This window comes from Dermacentor variabilis, chromosome 1 (assembly GCF_050947875.1).
Source record: "Dermacentor variabilis isolate Ectoservices chromosome 1, ASM5094787v1, whole genome shotgun sequence".
Classification (NCBI taxonomy): Eukaryota; Metazoa; Arthropoda; class Arachnida; order Ixodida; family Ixodidae; genus Dermacentor; species Dermacentor variabilis.
Window position 1 is genome coordinate 179031615 of NC_134568.1, and position 17917 is coordinate 179049531.

Sequence of the window (17917 nt, forward strand, 5' to 3'; positions counted from 1 at the left end):
AGTGCCGTATGCTGAAACATTCTTGAGGCTTAGTCGACTTATCTCACAGAACTATCCGGGCGTCCGTCCGTCCTCCGGAGCGACGCCATCTCCCGTGGTGGACTCTATGTTGCCGGGGGTCCATGGCTTCGGTGCGGCGCCTTGCATCTGCAGTGCCCGTGGCACACAGCCGTGTCCCGAAACCCCTCTGGCGCGCTCCGGTTCCAGCGACTCCCCGCTTGCGTCGCCCAAACGTTCCACGCCGCAGCCGAGGCCTCCCTGCACGTGCAACGTACGACTGCAGTACCCGAACTACGACGTCCCACGAGCAGCATTGGCTAATCTCTACCTGAAGGTAAGAATGTAGTCTGCTTACTGGACAACCGCACAGTTCGATTTTTGAAATTTCAAATTTGCAGAATTCCCGGGCATAAATTTTTGTAGTATTGTTTATCTGTGCGATATTGCCTCCAGTGCAGGCGTTTGTCGGTTAAAAGTTAATTTTAGAAACGGAACTCCAAAATCTAAAGTTGTAACATACGATATGCTGCCCAGATGGAACTGTAATACAGTTTCTGTTAAAAATCATATGCTAACAGAAGAAGGAACACTAATTAGCCATATTTCCTTCTACGAAATCGTCAAATGCTGCCAACAGCAGCTCCAGCTGGATTTAAATGGTTGGGAATAATATTAATTTTTTGTATTCGTTATGTTATGAAACCGTTGAAAATCGCACAATAATAATAATATTTGGGGTTTTACGTGCCAAAACCACTTTCTGATTATGAGGCACGCCGTAGTGGAGGACTCCGGAAATTTTGACCACCTGGGGTTCTTTAACGTGCACCTAAATCTAAGCACACGGGTGTTTTCGCATTTCGCCCCCATCGAAATGCGGCCGCCGTGGCCGGGATACGATCCAATCGCACAATCGTGCAAATCTTTTTGATTTCAAATTCTAATGGGATGCTTTATGTTGTTCAGTTCCCAATATAACTCTGTAATTCGACGTTGGGTATTTTCAAAGGTTCGCCCAGGGTATGGTTTACTATACCTTTTAAGTCTACACGGCAGAAGAGTCAATCATGCCAAGCATGGCTGTCTAGAGGATGCATCAAATGCCCGCCGCTTCACACAAAGCTTTTACTTCGTAAGCGATCTTTGCAATTGTCTGGCTGCATTCGTTAATAATATGTGCTATTCCTTCCTTCCTTCCTTCCTTCCTTCCTTCCTTCCTTCCTTCCTTCCTTCCTTCCAACACAACAATCGGCTGGCAAATGCTCTAATTAAAAATATTAGAGTAAGAACTTTCTTGTGTGAATACGGATTCAGGATGGTACCTATATAAAACACCCCAAATGTATATTGGTTGCGCTTTTCCTCGAAGTGAAAGGCGCCTATGATAATGTAACGCATGAAGTTAATCTTGATGCCCAAAAATGGAATTGGTGGACAAATGTTTCGGTGGATTCGGAGCTATCTATTCGTGAGATCCTTCTTTGTGCAAAGTGCTGATGGCCGAATCGCTGACCATTACACTTGCCGTGGCGTCCCGGCCGCAGGGCGGGGTTCTCAGCCCCACTTTGGTCAACCTTTCCATCATTGGACTTGCCGAGGTTCTACCACATACAGCCAACCTTTCCGTATATGCTGGCGACATATACATCTGAGCCTTGGCAGTTACACGTCTCCAAGTGCGTACACAGGTCCAAAAAGCAGTGACCTTAAAATCATTGTACCTGCGTGCTCAAGGCCTCAGCATTTCGACCGAGAAGTGCACCTTAGTGCCCATCACCTGGTGCCGCATTTCTATTGACCACCAAACCACTTCATACGCAGAATCTCACCGATTAGTAGGCATTATTATCGACAGAGACCTTTCATGGAGCCCCAGATCTCATACTTGAAGAAGAGGCTTGCCTCTATCGCCCATATTCTGAAGTTGCTCGCAGGTAAAACGTGGGGCACTCCCGTGGCATCTATGTTTCAACTATATAGAACGAACTTGCTAGGATACTTGCGATATAGCGCATGAGTGCTGTCTAATGCCAACAAAACTAACACCCATGTCCTAGAAAGGATTCAAGGCCAAGTTCTTCGAACAACTCAGGGCTACCTTGATGTGCTTCAACCGTAGCAACAATTGCCATCACGAGAGACCAACCGTTAACGGCTCATATAGCTGTCAACGTACTCCGGTAGCATGTTCGCCTTAGTCATAGTCAATTGTTCGACGAAAACTCGTCTGGCGAGGAAACATATTGCTGCCAAGAAAACTTGCGCTCGCCAAGAATAAAAGAAAAATTATTTTTCTTTTATTCTTGGCGAGTGCACGTGTTCTTGGCACCAACATGCTCGCCTTATATCCAGAGTTTCTGATCACCATCTCGCTCGCTTGTCGGAGAAAAGACCCACGGGAGCGTTTTCCAGATCAATTTCAGCTAACTAGCACTCTTTCTCATTGAGATAGTCGCCTGCAACAAGAACACCATCTCCTCTGTGGTGCCTTAAAAAGCCTCCTGTGTACCTTTCTGTTCCAGGAAGTGCGAAGAAGGCTAGCCTGACCTCCGCGGCTCTCAAGCAGATCACATTGGAGATTTTACATAGTTCGCACGCTAGCCGAATCCATGTTTACACGGACGGTTTGGTCTCGGAAAGTTCGACGGGCGCTATTGTTATATCATCTCGATCGGTCGTCATCAAGTTTAAGACTTCACACGTCACGACATACACAGGTTCCGAACTCACCACTCTTCGCGCTGCTGTGGAATACATTGAAAAAGGACCGCCTAGCAAATGGGCAATACTTTGTGATTCGAAAGCAGCCCTCCAAAGCTTTCGAGGTTTACGACGTGGCAATCACGTCCAACTGGTGTCCCATATCGACGAAATTTGTCATTGCACTTCTGAGCGAGGACATGATATAATCTCTCAGTGGCTGCTGGAAGATTGTGGCATTGTTAGAAATCACCTCGCCGATGACGCTGCCCGACGTTCACAGGCTGCGGAGCACCGACACTGCTTATACCGTTATCGAGAGTAGGCACTGCAAGAGAACTTCGCAGTCTCGCGCGTACCATGACGTTGAGTTACTGGTATACTCCGCATAACGCTAACCGTCGATTATACAGCCTCGACCCATCGCTGAAGCTGCAATTACCAACAGACTTCTCACGACGTGACGTAACACTGATGTGTAGGCGATGGGAAGGAAAAGCCTTCACTAACTGCTACAACTATCGCATTGGAATGGCGGACACACCCATGTGCACTAAATACTAAATACAAGTCTGAAGAGACCATCAATCATCTTCTGTGCCACTGTTCTCGCTTCGATAAACAACGCCAGGCTCTCCAGTATGCCTTGAATAGGTTGGACGATAGGCCACTTGCATAAGCAAAGGTCTTGGAAGCCTGGCCTAACCTAACAACTCATCAGCCCATAAAGCCATTCCAGCTTTTCTAAAGTTACTTAAGGCGACAGACTTGAGTGTCCAACTTTAGATATGCTGCACCTGGCTTAGTGCATGCGAAAGTGCGATGAAGACTCGTGTCTTTTCTGTCTTTCTTTCACTCAAGTTGTTAAGTCGTGTAAATCAGGGAACAGCGGGCTATCCCACAGACATAAAAAATAAACCTAAGCGGCTATAAAACACGAAAAAACATGAAACATGTACCACTTGCTTAACTCCACTTAGCCGGGTGTCATTATCATTGTTTTTACACTCGATCCTACCAGTATAAACGACAGCGCTGCGGCGACACGAACTGCTGCAGACGGCGGCGCAAGTTTAATTGATAATGCAAGCAAACTACAGTAGGTAGCGGTGCCAGGTGCACTGTAGACGTTCCGATCATTAAACGCCGTTATCGCTCTTAGCGCCTTATCCCCACGTCGAACCATTATCAACCGGGATCAACCGTACTCCGACGGCGGTGGCGTATGGAGCGCATGTACGTACCCTATCGTGAAAGCGATCTGCGATAGGTACAGAGTGCACCGAATGATGATAGCTTCGTGTGCGCTGTTTTCTCGGCGCTTAGTTAGCGTTGAAGCGAGAGGCAGCACGAAGGTCAATTCGCTCGCTGCTGCGGGCCCTGTCTTGAAAGCGATCATCTTACGTCACGCATGAACGGACGGATGGGCAGACAGACGGACTGGTTTCCTCGTTGGCCTGGCATAAAAATGCTTACGCATTTAAAAGGATGCAAGACGAGTAGTTCACGCGTGACGTCCCACTTCAGGTTGAAAGCGCGCACCCAAACTCCATGCTGTTACAATTGGCGTGTAACACCCTGGGCAAAAAGGATGCTCAAAGACCATGCCTAATCGAAACGGAGGATGGATCTCTAATTTACTATGGTTGTCTCGAGTGGTTGCCGGTCTGGCAGGTGCCTCGCAGTGATGACAGGCCCCTTTATGTGTGTGCGACTCTAGGGTAAAACCCTTTTCACGAACTGGCCAACTCTAGGGGAGGCCCTTTCCGCGAACCAAATAGGACCCGCGGGTTGCCGCGGGTCCTGTTTAGGAGAAAGGATCAGCCGCCTATCCCCGACCAGACTCAGTGCATGTCACGTGACGTTGACGTGAGCAAGATCCCGCCTACGATTTTAGCGGGCCTGTTTAAGCGGCCCCGCAATGTATTTTCAATTCATTCATTCTCTTCTATATCCTTCACCAACCATTGAATAAACAATGCAAGTTTCGCACTAGACATCGTCTCGTCCCTGCCTGGTCACCATGGTCTATCGGACGCCTACAGCCTGCCGACAACGCCACGCTACCTAATTGTAACGCCGGTCGAGGTTCGAGAAACAGGCGTCGCAACAATCCACAGTCGTAGCACGTTGTGAAGTGGTGTGACTGCTGGCTGGCTGAATAGATGGATGCTATGAGCGTCTCCTCTGTAACGGGGCGGTAGGTTGCGCCACCAAGCTGCTATTATTATATTGCCTAATGTTCTACCTACGTTAAAGAAAAGAAAAGAACACGAAGAATTCCCATCACCAAACTTTCTGAATCTCTATCGGGAAGTTTGTTCTTGCACGCCTCCGTTGTTTCTCCGTTTGCCTACTTTTCTTCCACCAATCTTCCAATCGCCTCTTACTAATCTCTATTGCGGACATGTTGACTTTCCCCATACTCTCGCTGAACTCAAGGGCTTCAAGGAAGGCTGAGGTGCCTAAATCGGCCGTTAAGCAGATATTTTGACATTCTAATAAAACATGTTCCATCGTTTCCCTAGCTTTACCGCAGCAAGCACATGCTTCTTCTTCCTTGTTGTATCCCGCTTTATAGGTGAGTGTTCTAAAGCATCCTGATCTCGTTTCGAAAAGTAATGAGCTTCTGTTTGAGTAATCATAAATTGTTTCTTTCATGATTTCGTTTTTTCCTCTGAAGTAATTACTCATAGCAGGTTTCTTTTCCATTGCCGCCGCCCATGAGGGTTTTCTCAGCCTCTCTGATTTTTCGCTTGACGGTCTTTGTTGCCATGGTACAACAACGAGCATTTTGCTTCTCTTTCCGTATTTCTGCGTAATTAAACTTAGCAGCTCACTATATTCCCCCTCATTGCTTGGCCATTTGCCAATTTCTTCCTCGACTCTTGTGACTATGTTATTATTGCGATGGCAGTTATATGGACACTCCAGGTGCATTTCTGCCTACGGTATCGCCGTCACCGTGAGTTTCCGTATAAAGTGCAAAAATCGTCGCCGCGCGCCGTATGCTGTATGTGCGAGTGAAATTTTGCGAGGGTGAGCCGGCGAACTCGGCTCAATCTCGCATGTGCGGGCCAGGAAGGCGGGCCGGAATTGCGCCCTCTCCTGTTGCTCGCGAGACACGGGAGTGAGGCGAGGGGGGGGAGGGGAGGGAGGTGTTCTCCGGGAGCACTGCTACGGGGAGGCCGTGCGAATGCTGTATCTTGAAGGCGATTTGCGACGTGGCCAAAGTGCGCGCCCACGCGGGCCTCATTTTCAGTGTTCTGCGATGTTCGCAGAGTGCGCGTTGTGCCGGTAGCTTCGTATGCGGTATGCTTTCGACGTTTCGTTCGCGCTCTAGCGAGAGATGCACGATGGTCAATTCGATCGCAGCTGCTGCCGCGATTCCTAACTCCAGCGTTTTCACAGACAGTTAGCGCTGTCATCGAGCGAGATGTGTTCATCTTTACCTGTGCGCACGTGACACCGTGCTCGTTAATTTAGGTAAAACACGTTGGCGGGCTATTTGGTTTGAATCCATGATAGAATGTGTAAGCGTGACTGAACGAGATCGTAGAAAGAAACAAACAGATACAGCGCTGTCTCTGTGTGTCTGTTTCTTTCTACGTCCCTGTTCAGTCGCGCTTACATATTATATCATTGTTAATTTAGTTAGTAAGCGAATGTTTACAAGTTTATACAGCCGAAAAAAACTGCTATCCTTACTTCGTACAGCTATCTACTAATGTGCTATCGCAATCAGTGCTTCGCCTTTCGGATGAAACTACGACTTTTTTGTTCAGCGTTCAAATTTGGATTGACCATTCTTCGCTCCTTGCTCTCTTTCCCAACTACATATCCCGTTTTCAAAATGATGCGTTTATGGTGACTCCCTATGCTGCTATGCCCTTCCTCGTCAATGACCATTTCTCTCAACTTATAATAAATTCCTTCTATCATCACACAGTAACCAATGATCGACTGCCGGTTTCCCACTTCCCACGTGGTCTGCCCACCACTCTTGGGCCCTGTAGTCAGGATAAGGAGGTTAGGTTGCTCACAAAGATTTAACATTGGCTTCCCGTTGTTGTCGGTATAGCCATCTTGATCCTGTACCTGTATGGGGGCTTTCATGTAACCTAATAGGACAATTTCGGAATCATTCACGAAACCCTTAATGTCAGCACTAACTCTTGATTCTTCTCTCTGTAATTATTTCCGGTCAACAAATACGTTAAGCCCAGGCAAGTTTTCTTTCCACTTATTGTGCATGATAACCAAAGATGTTCTTTACATTTTGAATTTACTCTTTTCCATTTGGCTCCCTGATGGATGAGCATTCTGACTCCTCCTCTCTTTCTTTCCAATTCAGTTCTGTTGCACCCTGCCCAAACATAATTCTCAATCACTAGAGGCTCTTGCGAGTCTCTAAGGTGCGTTTCTGTAACCGCATACGCCCCTATTTGTTCTCTATTTAACTGCTCCTCAATCTCTGCCCACTTTTCCTTTCTTCTAGCGCCCTGCATGTTTATATAGCCTATTGTATGGCTAGCTCTCTTTCTTGTTTTTCTTCTTTTTCTGTTATTGACGGCGATGCTATTCTGAGGTTCCCCCTAGGGGACCTTCTTCATTACTACCTACACTGGCCTCCTGAGCGGCTGTGGGCCCCCCAAAAATAGCAACCGCGCGACCAGCAAGTCGCCAGCCCACTTCTCGTCCAAGCCTGTGATTGAAGTGCGTCCCGTCTCGTTGAAAACCACCATACCTTCGCACTTCCCTGTTTACTTCCACAACATCGAAACCTTTCTCTCGGCTCATTGTCTATAAAGCCTCATTAGCAGCCACAACGGTTCTTTGTACGTGACTGGGACGTACAGGCACCTCCGGCACCATGCATACTACGATCTGCACCTGAGGGAACATCTTGCGCAAGTCGTCTACCCTCTTTGGCAAGCGCAGGACTAGCCCTGCCGCTTTTCTCTTTAGCACGTCATTTAGTCCACCTGCTACTATGACAAGGTTCCGTCCTTGGGCATTTTCCGCGATCCTTTCTTTTGCTCGCTCTATGGCAAAACACAATGGGGATTCAGCTGAGGCTCCATCTAGCGGCACATATCAGCACTAGGCTCCGGATCGATCAGCGGGACATTTGAATTCCAGCAAACCGCATTTCGCAGTTGCTCCGCCATGCACAAGTTTCATTTATTCACACATTAGAAAGCTTACACCCCGAACTTATCTCACACCTAGTGAGGGTCTCACGGTCTAATTTTGCAATCGTGCTCGCTCCATACATTCGTAGTGGGCCCATAGCAGATGGTGTTTGGCCAATAGGGTACGAAAATGACTCCCTATACTTGCGGCACCCGAGACCGCTCTGCATCGCTCGACCCCGCTCCACTTGTAGGTGGCTCCTGGGCTTGCCTCAATCTCCCGCGCTTGCGCTTCGTATTGTTGCGTACTCCAGGGTAGCGTACCGTACTGCTGCCGAGAAGTAGCGACGCCTGCTTATCGAAGCTCGACCGACATTACTTATTGGGTAGCGTGGCGTTGTCGGCGGGCTGCAGGCATCCGGTAGATCATGGCGACCAAGCAGGGGCGAGACGATTTGCTAGTGCGAAACTTGCACTGTTTATTCAAAGGTAGTTGAAAGAAAATAAGAAGAGCATGAAGTATGAAGTATCAAATATGAAGTCTCTCAAAAGAACATTTCGGAGCCCCTTAAATAGGCTCTCTACAAGTGTAGGCGGGATCTTGCTTCCGTCGATGACACGTGACAGGCACGGAGAGAGGGCCCCTCCTCCTGCAATACCGAGCACGGGAACGAGAAGTCGATCCTCTTTTCGACGAATCCGGGGAGAAGGTCGGGTGAATGACCTCTCCGGCGCCGTGGGGTCCGGCCAAGAGAAGGCGAAGGGGATGAGGTAGCACCCACGATGCCACGACCATGAGAGGTGAAGGGGATGAGGTAGCACCCACGGTGCCACGACCATGAGAGGTGAAGGGGATGAGGTCGCCCGTGGGCTCCGGCTCGGAGGGTAGGGTGAATGGGATGAGGTCGCCCGTGGGCTCCGGCTCAGAGGGTAGGGTGAATGACCTGTCGCCACGTGATGTCAGACGCCAACCCTAACAGTATGCAGACTGACACGCTTCACCGTGGTTAAAAGGTTTCGATATTCCTTTGTTTTGCCGTCTGAGCCTCTTCACGTCATTTCTGGACCGTACGTGTCTAACGCAGAGGGAGTATAACCGAGCAAGCGAAAATTTTCTGCAAAAGGAGAAATTGCATGTTTTTAGGCCTCAAAACTCTTGGTGAGCACCAGTCTGAGTTTAATTAATTACGCCTGCTATGACTGAGTGAGCTCTCTCTCAAATGCAATCACACACGTGTGCACACGTGTGTGACACAAAAATCGCACACGTGCCGACAAACAAAGAAGCTCGTACGCGTGAAAGACCCTTCAGAAATGTCAGTGTTTCCAGGGTTAATTCCGTGCAAGAGTTGGGACGCATCCAGCATAGGTGAAACTGGACATTTTGAAAGAACGATTAAGGAGCACCAGAACGATGTCAGGACAGTCAATGCAAGTTCAAACGCCTTGGCGGATCATCACAGACTACTAACCACTTCATCGATTGGGATGCTGGAAGTATAATCGCGACAGAGATTCGCTTATCTCTAAGACTACTCTTAGAATATTTACATATTCAAACGACCAGAAACACGATTAACCGGACACGGGGTAACCTACCCGAGATATACATGCGCACTGTGTGCCACCTAACATAAATAATAGGCCCCTCTTGCGCTCATCTTCATTGTGAACAAGGGACCCGTAGCGGCCTCGAAATGTCACTATATGTTTTATTTCCTTTTGAACCTTAGGTGAGTGCCATTTTATTTGACAATTTCACCACATGCTCGTCATGGAGCTAACTAGCATATACGCAAAGGCTACTTGGTTCCTGGAAAGTTTCACCTCGGTAAATATTTTCGTCTGCTTGTGAGGATTGTTTAAAATAGCCCGCAGGCTTCTGCTAGCATCTTTGTTGCAAAACTAGCAATTAATTGCGGGGCAATTGTAGCCAACGAAGCACTGTGAATAAAAATATGTGCTTTATTTATTTGCGTTTCACTATTCGTGCTTTATATTGGATATTTTTAACCGCCCATAGTGGCTCAACCGATCTGTTTTCGAAATGATTGAACGGAGTAGCAGGAAGCAAAAGTTTCCGACCTCCCTGCACCTCTTCCACCATTTAGCCCTGCCCACTTTCTTAGGCTGCCTACCAATATCTAAACACTGTCTGCTCTGTCCCTTGCAAAGTTTCACCTCGATAACTATGCTCCTCTGCCTGTGGCGATTACTGAAATTCGCCCGCGCACACACGAGACGCAGCAGTACCGAAGGACTGAGGACGCAAACATAGCATGGATGAGTTCTTATAGTGTTCCTGTATATGTGGCTCCCGTATCATATACAAGAACACCACTTAAATACTCCCTGCAATGCATTTTACGAAATGTGTGCAATGTGTATTATATTGGGCTTCTTCATGCGAACCATTTCTAGCAACAAGTTTTTGCGTGCGTCTTGTATTAACGGCATTTTCAGCAATCGAATTCAGCCGCTGTCACGGCCTCGCGGCATTCCCTTCTATTCATAGTTCCTGTAGCTGTGCGCCACGCTCACGCGGAACAGTTAACTTTATTTCGCATCGCAAGGTGCGTGGAGCATGACCACCATACCCTGCTTCTCTCCGTGCCGAAGTTTGTATCGGCTTGATCTCGAGGTCGTGTGGCGCTATCCTCAATAAATAATAATAATAATATATGGGGTTTTACGTGCCAAAACCACTTTCTGATTATGAGGCACGCCGTAGTGGGGGACTCCGGAAATTTTGACCACCTGGGGTTCTTTAACGTGCACCTAAATCTAAGTACACGGGTGTTTTCGCATTTCGCCCCCATCGAAATGCGGCCGCCGTGGCCGGGATTCGATCCCGCGACCTCGTGCTCAGCAGCCTAACACCATAGCCACTGAGCAACCACGGCGGGTATCCTCAATAAAGCGCAGTGCAATAAAGTGCAGGGCCGCAGTGCCGCCCATCTCGGATGCCGATTGGAACAGCAATGTCGTTCTCTGCCTCCAGATGACGCGTGGCGATTTTTTTCGGCGTTCAACGAAAGCCCGCGAAATATGAAATAAAACCACGTCACTGCGCTCGTGTGCTACCGTATTGCAGCGCTCTCTACCGCGCTTCGTGCGAAAGAACCGTGCGCGCGGACCGCGGCGAAGTGAGCGGCCGCAGCTCTAGGCTTCGGCTTCACAGTGCGTCAGCATCTTTGGCGGTGGCACACGCAAAGGAAGCGCCGTTGTCCTTGATAAGCGGTAGGCTCGACGCACGGTTGAGAGCGTTGCAGTACGATAGCACACAAGCGCAGCCACGTAGTTTTATTTCATATTTCGCGGGCTTTCTTTAAACGCTGAAAAAGATCGCCACGCAGCACGTACTATACACGTACGTTGCCACAAAAAATAGGATCCGTCGTTTCTGAACCCCCTCTTTCAACGCAACGAAACGCACTTGACCCTAAAGTGAATATTAAAAATTTTGCATAATTCATCTTAGTTCATGAACTAATTAAGCAAAATGTTAGAAATCCTCTAAGGAGCGCCACATGACGGCAAACCATATGCGATTAGTTTTATTCAGGTGCGGCTAACCAATTTTTTTAATTCCTTGGCACAAGTTACGTGAAACACCCGATATAGCACTGAAGGTACGACAACTTTGTGAACGACGATGCCAGTCGTCATTCAGTTGAGTAAAATTATTCAGGCTTTCGCCAGTCACAGCATAGTGTAGAGGGCACAGATCTGCCAAGCATTTCTCATTTCAGTGGCTCACTTTGTCATTGTTCTCTGCATTTCAGGAACAGTCCAAAAATGCCGCCGACATCACTCCTGACCTACCGTCGAGTGACACCAACATCGACGCCGCGATGCACTACGACGTCCCCAAGAAATATAAGGTAATGTAGTGTTGTTTACAGCTCCACATTGTCACAAGAGTGGGTGCAGGTAGTTATGCATCTAGTCATTGAACACGATATTATTGCCTGCCCTACCAATGTTCTCAACCGGTATCTTCGTTTTATACATATATCCTTGAAACAAGAGGATAAACCGCTACTCGTGCGCTACGCATGTAAAAGAAAAGCTAGCTGTGATCCACACAGTCTTTTTGATAACATATATGCGATATGAGACGTACAATGCTACACTGTACATCCTGGAGAACCTTGTAACATAAGACAAAACTTTATTGTTACGTAAGGTGGCGTGTAAGGGGCTCTCTTAAAGGAGTAAAGTGCTTGTATGGCAATACATACCATTACTGCCATTCTATTCCACTCTAGCCATCGAAATCCTATTTGAAACAAGCGTCCATAGGAGCGGAGCAGAATAAATAGACAAGAACATTTATTCCCGCAAGCATTTCGCCAGCTTCTGACACTCTGCTAAAGATGCCGCTAAAATGCATCACCCATCACTCGCTGGCTGCACGAAGACAGCAAAGTCATGTGTCGTAGCGACCGATGTGAAGGAGTGGCTACAAATTAACTTAAAAACCAGCATGCAATTGTTAAGAATTCTGTTACGTGTAACGACGTGATGTTGATCACTCACCGCGTAATGCCACTGCTGTAATCAGGACTTTCTGCTTTTGAAGTCCGCTTTACTAGTTCATCCTAAGGGAAAAAGAGAACTATGGTTACAAGAGCATCAGTGCTAAGAGAATAATTAAATGTAAGGTATTCCGTATAATTGTTCTATCGTGACCACGGAAGACACGAACACAGGAACCAGGCAGGAACGAATGTGTCTTTATTCAAGAACTTTTATAGCTCTTATCAAGACAGTACTACGGCTTGGGCAAGTTCTGATAACCGCTATACAACAATTGTAGATTAACAGAAAGCGCATAGGACGCGTTTAGAGCGCGTAGAGAATGTATTATCGGCCGTATAAGTTGCAGCAAACATTCGCTTACCAACTCATTTAACAAGCACGGTGTCACACATGCACAGGCAAAGAAGAACACATCTCAGCGGATGACTGCGGACGCTCGCTGTCCGAACGCTGGTGTGGTGAAGAGCGGCAGCAGCGGCGAGCGAAAACATCTTGGTGCCCCTAGCTTCCACGCGTCTCCGAAACTTGAGGTTACGCGATCTCCAACTCTATAGGCGCGCGAGAACACGGCGCATACAAAGCCACAAGCCATATCGGCTTACGTCGCCTTTGTGCCCACCGCAGATTACCTCCAAGATGTATGGCGTGCGCGGCTGCGCTCAGCCGCGCCACGCGCAGCAACGGCTGAGCTGGAATTGGAGACGCGCGCTTACCTGCATCGTCGTCGCTGATCGGTTAAAAGAGCAAACGTAATTCGACTTCACTCAGAATAAAACCTGCGCTCTGGATTGCGCAGCATGTGCTCCCCGCGCGTCATGAACGAAGTGCGCTCCGCAGTTCTGTGATAGGTGCAGAGGCGGTGCAGTACCCCTGTCACAGGGGCAAACTTAGGTGCACATTTAGCGAGTGCACTTCGCCGCTAGCGTCATTCGCCGGCTGCCGCACTGGGACGAGCGCACTCGTCGGCGAGCGTGTTCGGCGAACACACTTCGCGGCGGCCAAGTGCGTAGCCTCGTTAGCAATGAGCAAAAAATAAGTAATATAAAAGGCAGAGTCAGCAGTAATTTTTAATACTTTTTTCTTACTTGCTAACGTTACAAGGTAATAAAACCTGCCACACTGCAAAAGACTACTCTCGCTCTCGGCCTGTTCACGGCCACGCTGGGTCATGGCCGCGCAGTTGTTTGGCGCAACGCGTCGCTTGGACAGGTACTGGTCAAGTCCCCGTCGCTGTCGTCGCTTGTTTCTAAATGCTGTTTCTAACAATAACAAACTATTATTGTGCACGCATATTTAAGTTAACAGATGCTACCACGGGGCACTTTAGTTTGCCCGTGTGACAGAGGCGTTAGACACGTCACCACATGTCGCTTGAGGGACGTCGGTCGCGGGACAACCTTCGTTGAGAATTGTTATCAACAATGCACTTTTTCCACTATGTCCTTTGTTTCAGACTTCACAGGCAGCGCTTTGGAAGTTTCGTAAGCAATTCGGTGATAAAATCGTACCGCTCCACGCATTTTCTGGTAAAATAGCTTGTATCTCCCGCACCGGTGCACACACCGTCCCTCACAGTGGACACAAATACCCCATATTATGACGATGCAATCTGTTGAGTACCGGTCTCATTATTGAGATCGCTCGGGTTCGATGCCGCCAGACGCCGTGGTAGCATTTTTATGCCGTGGTTTTTATGTCGTTTTTATTCCGATGCCGTGGCATCGCTTTTAAAGCGAATAAAAGTACACAAGCAGGCTTCCCCGCATAAACAATTTTGTAGCGAAGAAGCCAGCTGTGACAATTGCTCTCCTGGGAGCTTTAGATGCGTAGACACCGTAACAGCGTTGAGGTCTCAGCCATAGAAGACCACTCGAGTCCTGCTTGTGTCCCGGCTGGCAGGTCTCAATGACCACTTATAGTTTTGCAGTTCATCCACGCTTGTGCATGCAGCGTTTTTTTGACCCCCCCCTCCCCCTTTGTGTCTTTTGTATCCCCTTATTTCTTCCACGACTATGTAGGAAAGCAAAGAGGTGTGCATCTCGCTTACCTCAGAGCCCCTTCCTCTATGCTCCGTTTAGCGATACATGACGTCCGGCCTATTAGTACTACAAAAGTGGTGTGCCATAATGTGCTAACAGTTAGCAAAACTGCCTTTTTTCTTGCATCTCCAGGAGCACGTGTCGCAGCAAGAGCCATGTCAAGGAACAAGGACTGCTCGGCTACCGTTAGCTTGCTCCTGCGGCAACAGCCTCTTGCCAGACCCCCTCTCTATGTGCCAAGAACTTAACGCTTGCAGCCACGTTCGAGCAGCTTGCACGTGCAACCGAGTAACATTCTGGGCCGGAAATCTTGTTCCATGTTTCCAAAGAACACCTTCCGAGGAAAGCCAGCCTGCTACACTACAATGCTCCATCAGCTGCGCACCCTCTACTATATGTAGGGAACCAGGCAAGCGAAACAGAATGATTGGTATCATGCCGGACAGTAAGAAGCCCGACCACTTCTCCGACTATGTGAACTGTCATTTCATAGAGTCTTTGCCTCTGTACCAAAACACTTGCGCGTTGTCCTCTCTATCGGAGCAGTGTGACTCCGAAAACGACGTGAAAAGCACTTCCGAAAAGAAAGTGATGCTGTCAGGTTCCCCTTCAGTAAACCAAAACCAGTTCAAGAGCCCCGAAAAATCTGCGACCTTGAAGAAGGCAGCTCCACGCTGCTCTCCTTCGTCAAGTACCATCGGCGAAAGCTACGAAATGATGTCCTTCCGCGGTTCATCAGAGCAAGTGGGCGTCGTCTGCGACAGCAACTACATCGCCATGCGCCCAATCGAGCCTTGCAAGTGCGACAACGATCGCGGCAGCAGCAATGCCACAAGCTCGGACACAAAAAGAACTCCGCTTCCACTGCGGCCATTCATGCCATATTTGCTCCCTTGTGAGGAAGAGTTTCCAGAAGACGTGTCTTCCGAAGCAGAGACAAGTTGGAAAAACAGCCCCAAATGCAGCATCGCAAGCAGCAGGCAACGCTCGACCGAGACGCCAGACAAGCCATCACCCCTCGCTGACGCCAAAAGAAAGGTGCTCACGAAGAAACGGTCCAGCTCGGCCGATGGGCGCCAAGAAACGGAAGAAATGTCGGAGGCGGAAGAGGCCGTCCCAATGGGCAGAGAACGGCGACCAACGTTTAACAAGCTTCCGTTCCGAGCTAGGTCTCAGAACTTGGTCGATGTTACACCGCCGTCTTCAGTGCCTTCCACTCCGAACAACCGTTCTATGGAAAATTTGTTCCGGATCCCCTTTCACAGGTCAGCTGACTGCCTAAAGTTGAAAGGCGACTTCAGATTTTCGGAGGAAGACATCTCAATGGACGCCGGTAATGCCGATTTGGGCGATGCCCCTACGAACGGCACCAGTATCAAGCGCTCCTCTAGTGTGCCTTGCAAACCGCAACAGCAGGACACCATTTCGAGCCCGTCAGACTCCGGCGTGTCGACGAGCCTGCCAGAAAGCTCAGAAACTGTGTGCGAGCTTGCGGCGCACGAATGTCATATGAGCTCACACCCTTCGCTTCCAAGAAACCTCGATGAAGGGACGACTGTGAGCCATCGTCGCTGCGACGAAAGCAAAAGGTTTATTCAAGAAGGTAAGGTAATGACTTTGTTGATAAGCTGAAAGATGTGTACAAATGCTCATTTGTGAACACTAGAGTTACAACGTTTTCCTTGGATATTTATGCAGAACACGAGTACAGGACAACATCAGCACTTCAAGGTATAGCCTCCCGGATTTTCAATAGAGAGTTAAAGGGTGTGTTCCGATTCTGGCCAGCATGAGAGACAGTCTACGTAGACAGTTAAGGAGACAGCCGAGACAACTTCAAGGGCAAGTAATGGAACGCGTTTCTAGCCGTCTGGAAGACGTACGGAAGACGCTTTTGCGACGTGACGCCACTTGGCGGCCACAAGAAAAGCTGAGAAAAGCATACATTATTTTTGTATTTTAAGTATTTGTGCCTGCGTACCTATGAAAAACACGATGTAGCTTACATTAAGGGCGTAGGATAGCGTGTCTACATTTTCTTGTGCGCAGACAACCTTCCTATCGGCTTTCCAAACGTCCTGCTCAGCTGCCATCTTGTTTGGACAGGAAAGTAGGCTGCATCGTTTTTGACTTCGATGCTGACTTCGCGAAGGTGTCTACTTTGACGTCTTCGTGAGAATTGGAACGAGACTTAAGATGGCCTCTGTCGGCTTAGCCGTCTACTTAGCCGTCTACGGCGAGTATTGGAACACAGCCATAGTGGTTATAGCTCAGCGAGCCAGCGTCGGCGCCACTGCGTATGTTGTACCAAGCATGCGCACTGGCGTCTACGCTGGTTCGCTAGGCCCGCTGGCTTGCTGAGCTGTAAGTCTCTAATATCGCGCCTTATAACGGTGAGGAATGGTGAGATCAGCGATTGCGCTCACATGTGCGCAGGGCACACTCCAGTGCGAGCGTCGTCTGCTACGCTATTGAGCTGAGGAGGACACACGCCCTGCAAGAGTTATTTCTGTGCTTCTGCGCGTTGGAGGCTACCGAAGATTTTCTTTCAAACACGGGTCTTGAACTCTCCCCCGCTAAATCAAAGCTACTGTTATACCGCGAGTCCAGACAGGGGGTAAGAAACCTTGCGCCCCTGGAAACTCTGCCGATAGAAATTCGAACTAAAAATGGGCATCTCATACCGAGGATGGACTTGGTCAAGATTCTAGGTCTCCTCATTGATGCCAAGGGCAGTAACTCGACGGCCCTCAACAGGCTCACTGGACAGGCTAGTAATGTTCTAAGACTTGTAAAAAAATTAAATTATGGGGTTTTACGTGTCAAAACCACTTTCTGATTATGAGGCACGCCGTAGTGGAGGACTCCGGAAATTTCGACCACCTGGGGTTCTTTAACGTGCACCTAAATCTAAGTACACGGGTCCTAAGACTTGTAGCCCGGGTCTCAAATCGAAGAGGCGGTCTCAAAGAGGGCGATTTGCTCAGAGCTTATCAGGCATTCTTCCTGAGTCATATTATCTACATCGCGCCGTACCTGAATTGGGGTAAAGCGAAAAAGGCCAAGCTCGACTCCCTAATCAGAACCGGCCTCAAGCGCGTGCTCGGCCTTCCGCAGTCGACAAGCACTGATAAGCTGCTGGAGCTAGAACTCCATAACACCATCGATGAGCTAATAGAAGCTCACACAGCGGGTCAAATAATGAGACTTTCATCCACTAAGCCAGGGACCAAGATTTTAGAAGAAGCGGGAATCCAACCCAGACATGAACCGGCGACCAAAGTTAGCTTGACCCGGGAAACCAGAACTCGCATCATGGTTGACCCCGTCCCGCGAAACATCCACCCAGTGCATAACGAGGGTAGAAGATTCGCGAGAGCCCAAGTCCATCCTTAAAAAGATAAATCAGTAGAGACTAGATGCCCTCTTTGTTGATGCTGCCAGATATGACAGTGGGGATAAGTTCGCTGTCTCGATGGTATTGACGCGGAGGGCAAT

General features: G+C 48.7%; 1 protein-coding gene across 2 annotated transcripts in view; it reads left to right on the forward strand.

The window, feature by feature from the left end:
* The window catches only part of LOC142588490 (uncharacterized), a 369238-nt gene that overhangs the window by 341540 nt on the left and 9781 nt on the right, over positions 1-17917 (forward strand). The window contains exons 10-13 of one of the 2 annotated variants that reach the window (XM_075700307.1): positions 50-334; positions 11621-11719; positions 14552-16022; positions 16118-16472. In XM_075700307.1, the coding sequence (XP_075556422.1) occupies positions 50-334; positions 11621-11719; positions 14552-16022; positions 16118-16212 (1950 nt within the window). In that variant the 3' untranslated portion in view covers positions 16213-16472. Of the gene's footprint in view, positions 1-49; positions 335-11620; positions 11720-14551; positions 16023-16117; positions 16473-17917 lie in introns of those variants that run through there. The other variant, XM_075700303.1, reaches the window with a different exon arrangement.